Genomic DNA, 14,322 nt, shown 5'->3' with positions numbered 1-14,322 from the left:
GAAATGTAGTAAAACATATATATACATGAATGTATTTATGTATTTATAATTTCTGTCGATCTGGAAGTGGACTTAGGCTTTTTCATGTAGTTTCAAGGCTATGGTTTTTTTCAAAAAGATTTTTTTCTTTACTTTATTGGGGATTTGATTACTGTACAAGCAGAAAAAAAAAGAATGAGCTGGCAAAAATATTATTTTACGATAAAGAAAAAAGAATCTGCCCGAGGGAGAGAATGCATTTTTTTTAAAGCTCGTCGTGCGAAGGCATCTCCTCACTAGGAGGAGTGCCGGAGCCGCCGGAGGAGCCGTAGAGCTTAGAGGTGATGGGGTTAACAATGGCCTCAATCTCCTCCTTCTTCTCATCAAGCTCCTCCTTAGTGGCAGAGGCACCCTCGGACTCAAGCCACGAGATCTTGGTGGCAATGGCATCCAAGATGGTCTTCTTATCATCAGCGTCAATCTTAGCTCCCAACTGAGAGTCATCAGTGACCTGGTTCTTGACAGAGTAAAGGTAGTTCTCGAGAACGTTCTTGGCTTCAACACGTTCCTTGATTGCCTGATCCTCGCTGGCAAACTGCTCAGCCTCCTTGATCATGCGTTCAATTTCCTCGTCAGAAAGGCGGCCCTTGCGTTAGTGATGGTGATGCTCTCAGTCTTGCCAGTGCCCTTGTCAGAGGCAGAGACACGCAAGATACCGTTTGGCATCAATCTCAAAAGTGACCTCGATCTGAGGAACACCACGAGGAGCTGGGGGAATGTTGGTCAGCTCAAACTTGCCGAGCTGGTTATTGTCCTTAGTCATACCACGCTCTCCCTCAAAGACCTGAATCAAAACAGTCTGCTGATTGTCGGCGGCGGTAGAGAAAATTTGAGACTTCTTGTAGGGATACCAGTGTTGCGGGGAATAAGCTTGGTCATAACACCTCCAGTGGTTTCAATTCCGAGGGTCAACGGGTTGACATCCAAAAGAAGGACGGAATCAGCGGCAGACTCACCAGAGAGGACACCACCCTGAACAGCGGCACCATAAGCGACAGCTTCATCAGGATTAATACCCTTGGATGCCTTCTTACCACCAAAGAAGTCCTCAATAAGAGAGATGACCTTGGGGATACGAGTAGAACCACCAACGAGGACAATGTCATGAATATCGCTCTTTTCGAGGCCGGCATCCTTGAGGACTTGCTCGACAGGCTTGATTGTGTTCTTGAACAAATCCATGTTGAGCTCCTCAAACTTGGCGCGGGTCAAGGTCTCGGAAAAGTCATTACCTTCATGGAAAGAATCAATCTCAATACGGACAGACATCTGGGAAGAAAGAGTGCGCTTGGCCTTCTCAACCTCACGCTTGAGCTTGCCCATGGTCTTGAGATCCTTGGTGATATCCTTGCCGTTCTTCTTCTTGTATTGCTTGACAAAGTGATCAATAACACGCTGGTCGAAATCCTCTCCTCCCAAGTGAGTGTCACCAGACGTGGCGAGAACTTCAAAGACACCGTCGTCGATCGACAAAAGAGAGACATCAAAAGTACCACCACCAAGATCATAGACGAGAATAGTGCGCTCACCATCCTTCTTGTCCAAACCGTAAGCGATTGCGGCGGCGGTGGGTTCGTTGACAATACGGAGGACGTTCAAGCCAGCAATAGCACCGGCATCCTTAGTAGCCTGACGCTGAGCGTCGTTGAAGTAGGCGGGGACAGTGACGACGGCGTGGGTAACCTTCTTGGAAAGGAAGGCTTCGGCAATCTCCTTCATCTTGCCCAAAACCATAGCGGAAATCTCCTCAGGCGTGAAGGTCTTTGGCTCTCCTTTGACCTCGACCTGGATGACAGGAGCGCCACCTTTGCTCTTGACTTTGAATGGGAAGTGCTTAATATCATTCTGGACATCCTTATCATCGAAACGGCGACCAATCAGACGTTTGGCATCAAAAATTGTGTTGGTGGGGTTGGCAGCGTACTGATTCTTGGCGGCATCTCCGACAAGACGCTCGTCCTCAGTGAATGCGACATAGGAGGGAGTGATACGATGACCTTGATCATTGGCGATAATTTCAACGCGTCCATTCTTGTAGACGCCGACACAGGAGTAGGTGGTTCCAAGATCTATTTGGTTAATTATAAAAAACAAGCGACAGGCAAAAACAAGAGAGGCGGTTGTTAGTGATGAATTTTCGATTCAAGGAAGGGGGAGATTGAAAATGAACGCAATCGAGGCATTTGCAGAATAGTTGCTCTGCGCTCTTTAACCCACTCCATAGCCACTGAGTATCAGATCATAGTAAAAAAGGGAAAAATATGTAACTGATCTTGCTGCTACTGCTCCTATGAGAAGGGCTTCTCCACGAATCTGTCCTCGATATTATTGCGGTAGTTGATCGCCTTCATTTTTCTTTCTTTATAATACACGCTGGATCTGTTCAAGACAGCTTTGTACAGACTTTTTTTGCATGATCACACGGGTAAAAGTGTGTGAGAGATAGTATATTGACTTACCGATACCAATGACAGTGCCATAGGACTCGCGGGTCTCGTCAGCATCGGCTTTGACGGTCGTAATAGCGACCATGCAGACCAATGCCACAGTGACCAGAGCGAGAACGCTCTTGATGAACTTTGACATGAGTTGGAGTCGTAAGAGATGAGGATGGAAGATGAGGTGAAGAAAGGAGGGAAAGAACAGAAGTGGTGGAGACTGATGATGAGGAAAAAAAAAAAAGAAAGAAAGAAAAAGAGAGAGAAGGGAGAATATATATAGGCTGGTTTGTTGTAACCAGAGAAGGAAGAAAGCCAGGCTTTGCCAGCAAACAAAGCGCGTTTAAGCTTTTTTGTACGTGCTCTGGGACACAGAAGGCCATAGAACACAGTCCAATACAGAAATAAATTCAAGAAACAGGGAGACCTGATATGGCAACACCTGATTGGCTACTACATAGCACTGTTGACGTGTCAACATGCAATTTATCACTGCAAAGAAAGCCTCCAGAATGTTACACGTATCCAACCTTGAAAGAAAATAAAAAAAAAATAAAGCATCCAATGGCAATACTGCGATCTGGGGGACAATTTTCGCTCAAGTAAAAAAAGAAAGTCACCAATGATCATGCTCCAACAAACCAACTTAATGCTGATCCGTGAAATAGCTTGGATCGAAAGGGCTCTTCTAAAGGCGAAGCATATCTCCTCTTTTACGATGAAATGGGATGCAGATACAATTTCATTTTACATGTACTAATGTCACATTTCTTGTCCTTTAGACAAGGTTTTCTCCATTACATCTTGGAAAGCTGCTGAAAGCTGAAGGATCAGAAAAAGCAAAGCTAGCAAAATGACACACGTTCATGTAGAGTTGTCCCTATGGCTGGATGTTGATTTTCATTTGTATTTCAATCCCCGAAGCCTGTCACCAAATATACATATATATATACAAATGCAAATATACAGTAATAGAGATGATCAGACTGCATTTATTTTGGCGAATAGGAAAAAAAATAAAGAACTAATTACAACCGCCATGCAATGATACTATGAACATGAAACTAATGATTAAAATTCTAATAGGCCGCTGTTTAATCAACCTCCTCCATCTCGGAAGCCTCTACAACATCTTGAGACTCAAGAGCTGGCATATCTGCAGTAGAAGCCTCTTCCTCATCATCATCAATAGCCAAGCCCAGCTTGATCATTCGGTTGATTCTGTCTGCAAAGACATCAGTCTTATCGATACTGAAGCCAGAAACAATGAGGGCAACATCGTACATCAACAAGGTTAAATCCTTGACGGTCTTGTCATTCTTGTCGGCATCGACTTTGGCCTTAAGAGTCTTAATAATCGAATTCTTGGGATTCAGCTCCAAAGACTTCTTGGAAGCCATATAGGAAGACATAGAGGAGTCACGGAGAGCTTGGGCCTTCATGATACGCTCCATGTTTGAGGACCAACCGAAAGCACCAGTGACGAGAACGCAAGGTGATTCAGAGATGCGGTTGGAAATCAAGCCTTCTCAACTCTGTCACCCAAGATCTCCTTGATTTGTGTGCAGAGACCTTCGTACGACTTCTCTTCGGCTTCGCGAGCCTTCTTCTCCTCCTCATCCTCCTCAAGCTCAAGTCCTTCCTTAGTGACAGAAACCAGCTTCTTGCCATCGTATTCCTTAAGTTGGGTTACAGCGTACTCATCAATAGGGTCGACCATGAAGAGGACCTCAAAGCCTTTCTTTTTCAAGACCTCAATGAAAGGTGAGTTCTCAACAGCAGTGCGAGACTCACCAGTGATGTAGTAAATATTCTTCTGCTTCTCGGGCATGCGAGTGACATAGTCCTTGAGTGATGTCATCTCGTCGCTCGACTTTGTGGAGTGATAACGGAGCAAATCAGCGAGCTTAGCACGGTTCTGAGAGTCCTCATGGATGCCCAACTTGATGTTCTTAGAGAAGGCTTCGTAGAATTTAGCAAACTGCTCCTTATCCTCAGCAATCTCAGCAAACATCTCGAGACATTTCTTAACAAGATTCTTGCGGATGACCTTGAGAATCTTGTTCTGCTGAAGCATCTCACGGGAAATATTCAGGGGCAGATCCTCAGAGTCCACGATACCCTTAATAAAGTTCAGCCACTCGGGATAAGGTCCTCGCAATCATCCATAATGAAGACACGGCGGACGTACAGCTTAATGTTGTTGCGCTTCTTCTTGGTCTCGAACATGTCAAAAGGAGCACGGCTGGGGACGAACAAAATGGCACGGAACTCGAGCTGACCTTCAATGGCAAAGTGCTTGACAGCCATATGATCGGCCCAGTCATTTGTTAATGACTTGTAGAAGGTGGCATACTCCTCGTTGGTGATATCCTCGGATTGCGGGTCCAGAGGGGTTTGGTCTTGTTGAGCTCCTCATTCTCAATCTTCTTCTCCTTGATAGTCTTCTTCTTCTTTTCCTTCTTCTCATCTTCGTCTTCAATCTCCTCGATTTTAGAATCGCTCTCCTTGACCTCCTCTTCTTCATCGTCCTCAACCTCCTTCTCGGTTTCCTTCTCAACAGCAAGTTGAATTGGAATATCCGATAAACTCGGAGTGTTTCTTGATAATCTCTTTAATCCTCTTCTCCTCGAGGTACTCGAGCTGATCCTCCTTCATGAAGAGACGCATCTCTGTACCGCGACCAAGAGGAGGATTGACAGTGTCACGGGTGATGGTGAAGGAACCGCCGGCAGCCGACTCCCAAATGTATTGCTCGTCATCATTATGCTTCGAGATGACCTGGACCTTCTCAGCCACCAAGTAGGCTGAGTAGAAACGACACCGACCGAACTGACCAATCATGGAGATATCGGCACCACTGCTAAGGGCCTCCATGAAAGCCTTAGTACCAGACTTGGCGATAGTACCAAGGTTGTTGACGAGATCAGCCTTGGTCATACCAATACCAGTATCGCGGATCGAGAGGATCTTGTTCTCCTTGTCAGGAGTGATGCGAATGAAAAGCTCCTTCTCTGAATCAAGCTTGGAAGGGTCAGTCAAGGCTTCATAGCGGATCTTATCGAGGGCATCGGATGCGTTCGAGACCAGCTCACGCAGAAAGACCTCCTTGTTCGAGTAGAAAGTGTTGATGATCAGGCTCATCAACTGAGAGATCTCAGCCTATATAATTTAACAAGCGAAAAGTAATGGTCTGGATCAATAATCACATCATTGCTTTTTACTGTTATCGAGCACTCAAGGGCTTGAGGCCAATGGTAAATAAGGAGGTGGGTGTCCTACCTGGAATGAAAATGTTTCGGTCGACATGGTTATATATATGAAAGTTGACTGTTGTTGTTATGGGTGTGAATTGAGCAGAAATGATTCCTTTTCACTTTCAAAGTGGAATGAGAGCGTAGAGATGAGTGGGGTGTAATGCAGTCTGTCTGCGAGAAAAGGTAGGGAAAAGAAAGGAAAGAAAAGTGATGAAAAAAGAGAAGTGAAGAAAAGCTATTTATCTATTCCCAGCAGTTGAAGTGTCAGAATTTATGAGTGGGCGAAGACACTTTTTTTTTCGATCTCCTTCTAAAACATTGGTCTCTCTGTCCACAAAATTCTACATTCTTTTTTCTGTTGTTTTCGATTGTGTTCCATCAAGTTTCCATTATGTTCTGTTGCGCTCCCCCTTGATGCACGCTTGCCTTATTTTCTTTTAGTGCACAGCCTTTTTTCCTTTCTTTTCCTTATAGTCCTCAGCACGGCCTGATTGGTCAGGAGAATTCATCCTGTTGTCTCAACATCTTACAAGCCTGGAATAATAATAAATTGTGTTTATATTTTTTTACAAAAGGAGAGTGGGATGCTATTTGTCTAGTTCTGGATGAGGTCGGGGGAGATCGTAAATTTGGCACCTGTTCCACGCTTCACATCGTCCAATGAAACATCCGCCATCAACTCGGTCAATACAAGGTTGCCATCCTTGACATCAAACACACACAGGTCTGTGATAATTCTATCAACACAACCAACGCCAGTCAGAGGTAATGTACATTCTTCTAGGATCTTATGCTTGCCGCCCTTTGCCAGATGCTCCATCGTCACGACAACACGGGTACCGGGACTGGCGACTAGATCCATGGCCCCTCCCATTCCTTTGACCATCTTTCGGGGGATGATCCAGTTGGCCAAATCACCCTTGGCCGACACCTGCAATGCTCCCAAAATAGTCAAATCTACGTGTGATCCTCTAATCATTGCAAACGAATCATCACTTGAGAAGAGTGAGGCGCCAGGTAGAAGTGTGATAGTTTCCTTTCCAGCGTTGATCAGATCAGGATCCTGTTCACCAGGCTTGGGGAAGGGACCAAAACCAAGGATACCGTTCTCGCTTTGCAAGTGGACAGCAACGCCCTTCTTGAGGTAGTTGGACGCAAGCATGGGCATACCAATACCCAAGTTGACATACATGCCGTTCTTGAACTCCTTAGCGGCACGGCGAACGATCTTCTCACGACGACGAGCAGCTTCATCCCTTTCATCAACCACAGGAGAGGTATTGGTAACGCCGACAGGTTTGTCCTCAGTCAAGGTGAGACGTTCAATCCTCTTTTCATAGTTCTTACCCTGGATGATGCGCTTTACGAAGATGCCAGGCAAGTGAATGTCCTCGGGTCTGAGAGAACCAACGGGAACGATTTCCTCGACCTAGTTTGATAACCAACAGGAAAGGCCATTCTCATCTGTTATAATTTGCTCAGCTTGCGTCGTCCTTCGTAAAGTTCATATTGTACCATCTACTCTGACCGTTTTTTTTTTTTTTTTTTTTTTTTTTTTTACCTCGGCAATGCAATTCTTGGAACCCTTCGCCATGACCGGATTGAAGTTCATAGCAGATCCCTTAAAGATTAGGTTTCCATAGGCATCACCCTTCCAGGCTTTGACCAATGAGTAGTCTCCAACGATGGCCTCTTCCATAATATACTTGCGGCCATTAAATTCGCGCACTTCTCTAGGCTTGCTGCGGATCAAAGGCTTGCCATCCGGACTATACTTGATTGTGAGCTCACCAGTTTGAACTATTAGAGTCCCAATCCCGTAAGTTAGAATAAAGAGAACAGATAGATGAGTTATTGAAGCAAGTCTGATGAATAAAGCCATTATCATTTCTCATGAATCTCAGTGCAGTCAAGTGAAGGTAAAGAGAGAGATTGTGTTCTCATGCTGCAGTGCCCCGACCGAGCAAAGATAGAACGCTATACATCTAAAACCCTAAAGTGATGATTGACCTTGTGTGCATACCTTCAGTTCCATAAGCAGTAGGAGTGAAGAAAGCTGGGATACCAGCACCGCCAGCACGAACACGCTCTGCTAGAGTACCCTGAGGAGTCAACTCAACCTCGAGCTCTCCAGAGAGGTACTGGCGCTCAAACTCCTTGTTCTCGCCTACATAACTGCTGATCATGCGTTTGATCTATACGAAGATATGATTGAACAAGACAGAATACGGAGTACAGATATGCTGTTAGATTATTTCACTTTACAGAGACATTTACATCGTTTTCACATTCCACATTACGAGACTGTTGTGGGGAAAAGTAGTAGCTGAAATATTTATACGAGTTCATACCTGTTTGGTACGCAGGAGCTGTCCCAATCCAAAATCATCCACGCCAGCATTGTTAGAAACTACAATCAAGTCCTTACAGTCTGAAGCACGCTTCTTCAATGCTGCGATCAAATTCTCTGGAATACCGCAGAGTCCGAATCCTCCAACCATCAGAGTCGAACCTGAAGGGATATCCTTGACAGCTTCCTCCGCTGAAGGATAAACTTTGCTCAAGTTCTCGACCAGCTCATCATCAGCAGCTGCCTGCTTATAGACGGGGCGGAATATAGAGAATTGGCGGCCGATTGTGGTAGTGAAGGCAGTAATGGTCACCTTCTAAACTCAATAAAAAAAAAAATAAAAAATAAAAAAATAAAAAAAAAAAACGTCAGCGTGGTGCACGAAAGGTGTAACATGAGGAATATGAGAAGTGTAGGAAAAAACGACATCTTCATGGGCCAATGTTGAATGAGTTATTTTCAGTGTCAATTGTGCTCTGTTGTTGACAATGTAGGTTGATGAGGAAGATGAGGGTTTTCCACAGACGCCGTGTTGTCCCTTACTTTTCTGTTTCCAAAAGAAAAGACTTTTCGAAACAAGTTACAGAATGTGGATATCTGACCCGTGGGAATAAACATGTAACAAACGTTAAAGGAGAAAATTTAATGAATACCTTTGCAACACCACGGCGTGCTTGTTGAAGAACAATAGTCAAGGTCATGGGCACAGAAGGGAGGGAGGAGGTATTAGAGCGAACAAGAGTAGGGAATAGGGAGTGAAAAGAAGTGATGGACAAGTGCAAGCAAAGAAAAAGGTTTAAATAGTAAATAGGTATGGATGTGGAGTCGTGTCTGTTCTCTGGAGAAATATGCGCTCGTGAGCAATTGTTTTGTTTTTTCCTTCCGCAGGGCCCACATAAACCCCTTATGGATTTTCTCCTCTTTCCCTTCGCATCCACTTTCATTGAATCAGAAAGGGCGACAGACAAACAGAAATGGAAACTAAAATAAGCATTTATAAGCCTTTTGAAAGTTTGTTCTTGAAGGACCTGTGTACATGTACAAATGTTTTATCTTCGGAAGCGCCCTTTCTAGAATAACAGCAACGCTAGACCGAGATCTTGACTATTGAGTAACTACCTGTCGAACACAATTGATTCGCCCATCCATCCATCTGCCCACTCAATTTTGATGCCATATCAATAGTTGCTCATTAATAAAAACATATAGCAACGATTTATTATCGATTAAACTCGAGTATAGATGCAAAAATAGTATTTTCCCACGTTGTTCACTCTATCTTGACTATAATTGATCACAGATGGCCAATGTTCATCATCATCATTATCGTCAATTTTTTTTTTTTTTTTTTTTTTTTGTTTGCTAGTTCTTTTTGAGGTTAATAATTACAACTATTGATACAGGAATAGGAATGAGCAACAATCACTGAGCAAAAAAAAAAAAAAGAAAAGGAGATGGGATAAAAAAAAAGAAGCAATAGTAATAGAAAACATTGTAATATTGTGTTCTCTAGATGGCCATGGCTGGAGATTCCTGTTGCTGTTGCTGATCCAGCATCATGGAAGGATGTTGCTGCTGCTTCGCCCGACGATTCAGTAATGTAGCATGGTTGATATTTAACTCAAACCCAGCTCGACGGCGACGGGTTGTCGATGTCGTCGAGGCCGAGCTTGCGGTTGAAGTTGAGGTCGAGTTACTAATAGTAGGATGCGGTTTTGATCCACTTGGCCCAACTTGGTTATTGCCACGTACGGCGTGTGGTTGCTGTTGAGCTGGTATCGAGTGTCCTGCCTGTTGCTGTTGCTTCAAATACTTTTGGTGATGTTCCGCTGCAATTTCACCTTGTGCCTTCTGATATTCTTGCTGTTGTTGTTGGAGTAGCAATTTCAGTTCTTGAGCTTTTTGTTCATCCACTCTTTCCTTGACATTCGATTCTTCTTGAACATTATTAATATCGATCTGAGCGTTATTCAATTTCGAAATGACTGCCTCATCATCGCTCGAGATCGAGCCAGTTGTATCAGAATATGATGACCGCTCCTCCTCTTCATCCTCCTCATTCAACTGGGACATGAATGCCTGACGCTGACGGCTCGTTGTGTTGAGGGCATCAACAGGATGAAGATTTGAGAATTGCGGTGCGTGGCGACGACGTGACTCTTCTTCCATACGGTGAACAGCATTAGAGACATCAAAGACTTCCTTGAGGCCGATTCCAGGCGAAAGAGGGTTCTCAGCCCTGCGCTTGTAGGGCGTCTTAGGAGCACCATAGTCTGTAGTCATGCCTTTGACATTGCTCAGCAGTTTGTTCTCTGGAACAATATCAGGAGACTCAACAGCAATGTCAGGAACAGTGTTGTTGGTAGCCGCTTTTGCCTTGGCTGTCTCCCCAGCCTTGATCCAAGGATGCGCCAAGAATTGGTCAATTGTGTAACGTTCATTCGGATCAACACACAGCAAGTGAGTAATTAAATCCTTGACTACGAAGTATTGAGACAAAAACAGATTTTTAGTTTATAAGCAAATAAGCTTAATGTGTTTCTTTTTCAGCTGATGCAATAAGGCTTACCAGACGAAGAAATCTCATCCCACCAAGGGCTCAAAAATGTGTATTGCCCACGAGCAACTTTTTCTGTCAAGGCTTGAATACTTTCATCATAGAATGGTGGAAAGCCACATAAAAGTGTGTAGAGGACACACCCCATAGCCCACATATCAACCGATTTTGAATATCTCTCATCTTTGACAATTTCAGGTGCAGTGTAACCCACAGTTCCGCAGGGCGTCATTGTCTGCTCGTTCCATACGACTTTAGATAATCCAAAATCCGCAATCTTAATACGACCGATTCCGCCGCCTCCGATACCGGGCTGGAACACGCCCTCATCTTCCTTATCGTCTTCTTCGGGCTTGGCCCCTGGTGGAGAGGGAATGACAGGAATGGGCTCAAACAAGATATTCTCAGGCTTGATGTCTCGATGAATAACACCTTTTTCCTCGTGAAGATAACGGATGGCCTGGGCTACTTGAACTATGACATGGCGGGTCAGCTCCTCGGAAAAATATGTAAGCTTGACAATACGATGAAAAAGCTCTCCACCGGGAGCCAACTCCAAGACCAAAAAGTAATGCTCACTCGACTCTGAGAATTCGTATAACTCGATAATTCCTGGGTGCTTCAGCTGGCGCATGATCTGAACTTCTTTAAGAATGTTAGCTCGCTATTATGGAAAATGACGAATGAAAACAAAAGCGATATTAATATACTCATATCCTTCTTAAGAACTAGCGACTAGGGTAATAAAGACAAGCTCGATGAAGATGAGGAAAGACATAAAGAAAAAGTAGGCAAATAAGAAGTGGAACTGAGGGAATAAAACACACAACTCAAATTCGTTGGTTTGGGATGCTGACCTCTGTGACGCGAGGCTTCTTTTTCATGTCGCGATGGAGATGCTTATTCTGTAGGCGCAGGTTGGTTGATGAACAACAGAGGACGGCAGCGGGTTTTCCATGGCATAGTGATAAGAATGTGAGTATAAAAACATTCATTCAGTCGAATATCCATTTTATGTATAGAATGTAAAAGAAATAAAAAAAGATAAGAAACGCTTTTCCCCATATCAACACTCTTTAGGCAATGCTGCTGTATCTTCCAATCTTTTTTGCTTTTTTTGTTGTTGCTATTACAACCCATCCTATCCAAATCCAATCAACATAAAAGCTGCAAAAAAAAAAAAAAAAAAAAAAAAAAAAAGCAAAGTAGACACGATATCCCAGGGAGACTTCCTGAAGAATAAGAGACAACTATAATCAATATGATCGATGGAGGCCTAATCACCATATCCTATAATCCTCTTTTGCAATCCTAACTGGTAGTTGTTGAGGCAGTTATTTCTTTTCCATTCAATTTGTTCCCCTGCATTAAAAATAATAGCCATAACGCACCTGGTGAGCATTGAGTTCAAACTTGCGGACGACCTTGACAGCAACCATGCGATCCATCCTTGTGTCGTGTGCCTTGTACACATTACTGAATGCACCACTAATTATGCAGACATGCAAATTGAGTAAAGTTGGTTAGCCTCATAACCGATTAGTCAGTATTTTTTTTTTTTTTTTGTATTTCTGAATCGCCACACAGACAAGAAGTGAAGAAGTGCTGTAAGTTTGAAACCCCGCTACTTTAAATAATATACCAAGACTGTAAAGCATGGACGAGTGAAAGGTGAGAACAACTTGCGTTTGGATCATTTCATCGTCGCAGATCATTGACTAAAGATAAAAAAATTTCTGAAAGACGATGCAATGACGACTAATAGCATAATGCTGGCTGAGTTGTTTGTTGTCTTCAGAGGTAATTCAATGTCAATATCCACTAATCGTCGTTTTGTCTCTTTCTCCGCAATAATAAAAGCTGGGCGCTTCTGGTGTGATGACATCATCGCGTCATCCAGAATTAAGAAATACACAAACAAAAGGAGAAACCCAATTATGAGAGCCATCATCTATTGCTCTGTTCTCTCTTTTTGTCATTCTGCTAGTGCATGAAAAACAAAAAAGCATAACGGCGTTCATAGCCCATCCCCAACCTCCAATTGATTCCGTTATGTGCTCCTGCCAAGTCACCCCTTGCAGCAAAGAGGCACAAAGGCACAAAGGGGCCGATAGAAATATCGTCTTTTTTGTTTGTTTGTTTTTGTAAATGGATGATTCACTCCCACTGCCTGCAGTATTCACATTTCAATCATACTTTTATCTCATTTTCTTCCCCTCTCCCTCTCCTTTCACCCTATTGTTCCTCCCGCCATAGTGTAACGTAAACGCACATCATTGAATATATTTTTTTTTTTTTTGAAAAAAAAAAAAAAAAAAAAAAAAAAAAAAACTTACTCGCCCATCTTTTCAATCAACTTGTATCGCTCCAGCCCGGGATACACTGGCATCTTGCTCTTTTGTTGTTTTTCTTCGGCTACAATTCTTGAAGCAGCTTCTGTGTTGGTATTATTAAAGTTACCGGCATTGGTTCCAGCGGCAGTGATAGCATCATGATCCTGCTGATGGTTGCTGGTTGCAGTACTACGGTGCTCTGCAGATGTGGCAATATTCCTAGAAGGTGATGAATTCCTGGAGCCAGCACGAGATCTGGGTTTCGTTGAGGGTTGATGTGAAGAAGAGTGGACAGATGCGCCTGAATCCCGAGGCTTCATATCCTTGCCACTTTTACCGTGACGGATAAAGTTCTTGAGCTGCTCTAGTAAAGGTGCCATTTGTGCTGTATATGTGGTTTGTATGGATATGTGTTGTATGGATGTGTTGTATGGATGTGCGCTCGCAAAGTTTACGGACAAAAGAGTCTGCAGACAAAACAAACAGCACAGTAAACGAAGGAATTGATTAGTGTGGAGTATTGGGTCGGCTGTTGGGGAGAAGAAAGAAAAGAAACGAAAAAAAAAAAAAAAAAAAAAAAAAAAAAAAGGCAGGTTAAGCTCGAGAGCAGAATACTTTTTTTTTTTTTTTTTTTTTTTAAAGAGCACTGCTGAAAAACCACATGGAGTAATGAGAGGAGTATCAAGTGTAGGATGATGAATGTTTACAAGAGATGATTAATACCTACGAAGTGAGGATTGAGAGAGCGAACTGCGGTTTGAATTTTAAGAATAGAGAAAGATCAAAGTAAAAAAGGGAAGAAGGAAGAAATGAAAGTGAGCAAAAAGGAAAAGAGGAGAGAAAATATGGACTGCGCATCCGCTCCGCAGAAGGAAAGGAAAAAAAAAAATTCCTTGCGTTTGTTCGCATGTGCCAAGCCAAGCACAACAATGTTTAATTATCTGTGTAAATTATTTATAACACTTACTTTGCGGACAGTGTTCTTCCAATTATATATGTGTGGTCATGGGATCATTCAATCGCAAGATCCTCTTTGTAACCAAGCTGGAAAGTTTATACATCATAAAAATCTCTTTAACATTTTACTACTAATCTACTCAATACCATCAATGCCCTGCATACCTAAACTTAACGAAATAGTGCCATTAGTGATCCATCTCGTGGAATGACATTTGTACAATCACAAGCATTGGGCTTTGCTACTGGTTGTCTAGCAAGGGTTCTAATTGGCCAATAGCGCTACAAGATTTCATCACTTCTTTATTGTAACCCATGTTCTTACATTCATGTGCTTTCCAGGATGGGACGCACATGCAATGTGTCAACAGTGTGCCCTGTGCGTTTTTTA

The 14,322-nt window shown here is 43.1% G+C and overlaps 4 protein-coding genes across 4 annotated transcripts; all 4 read right to left on the bottom strand.

Moving 5' to 3' along the window:
• Positions 1–85: 85 nt before the first annotated feature.
• Positions 86–2,720, bottom strand: BCR41DRAFT_346972 (DnaK-type molecular chaperone bipA). The gene is made up of 3 exons (XM_022022996.1): positions 2,499–2,720; positions 922–2,108; positions 86–625 (listed from the first exon to the last, which is right to left on the bottom strand). The coding sequence occupies exons 1-3, from the start codon at positions 2,623–2,625 to the stop codon at positions 245–247; spliced, it is 1,695 nt and encodes a 564-aa protein (XP_021885274.1). The 5' UTR covers positions 2,626–2,720; the 3' UTR covers positions 86–244.
• Positions 2,721–6,268: 3,548 nt separating this feature from the next.
• BCR41DRAFT_379989 (3-oxoacid CoA transferase 1) lies at positions 6,269–8,834 on the bottom strand. The gene is made up of 5 exons (XM_022027244.1): positions 8,628–8,834; positions 8,086–8,400; positions 7,758–7,929; positions 7,296–7,534; positions 6,269–7,163 (listed from the first exon to the last, which is right to left on the bottom strand). The coding sequence occupies exons 1-5, from the start codon at positions 8,700–8,702 to the stop codon at positions 6,330–6,332; spliced, it is 1,635 nt and encodes a 544-aa protein (XP_021885273.1). The 5' UTR covers positions 8,703–8,834; the 3' UTR covers positions 6,269–6,329.
• Positions 8,835–9,507: 673 nt separating this feature from the next.
• Positions 9,508–11,307, bottom strand: BCR41DRAFT_346967 (kinase-like domain-containing protein). Its single transcript, XM_022022995.1, has 2 exons — positions 10,654–11,307; positions 9,508–10,564 (listed from the first exon to the last, which is right to left on the bottom strand). Exons 1-2 carry the CDS (start codon positions 11,273–11,275, stop codon positions 9,594–9,596), a joined length of 1,593 nt encoding a protein of 530 aa, XP_021885272.1. The 5' UTR covers positions 11,276–11,307; the 3' UTR covers positions 9,508–9,593.
• Positions 11,308–11,836: 529 nt separating this feature from the next.
• BCR41DRAFT_157580 (hypothetical protein) lies at positions 11,837–13,688 on the bottom strand. Its single transcript, XM_022019628.1, has 3 exons — positions 13,682–13,688; positions 12,978–13,441; positions 11,837–12,129 (listed from the first exon to the last, which is right to left on the bottom strand). The coding sequence occupies exons 2-3, from the start codon at positions 13,352–13,354 to the stop codon at positions 12,009–12,011; spliced, it is 498 nt and encodes a 165-aa protein (XP_021885271.1). The 5' UTR covers positions 13,355–13,441; positions 13,682–13,688; the 3' UTR covers positions 11,837–12,008.
• Positions 13,689–14,322: the final 634 nt, after the last annotated feature.

Source organism: Lobosporangium transversale, assembly GCF_002105155.1.
Source record: "Lobosporangium transversale strain NRRL 3116 chromosome Unknown BCR41scaffold_4, whole genome shotgun sequence".
NCBI lineage: Eukaryota > Fungi > Mortierellomycota > Mortierellomycetes > Mortierellales > Mortierellaceae > Lobosporangium > Lobosporangium transversale.
The sequence above is the reverse complement of the archived record's forward strand: the minus strand, read 5'-3'. Positions and strand labels throughout refer to the sequence as shown.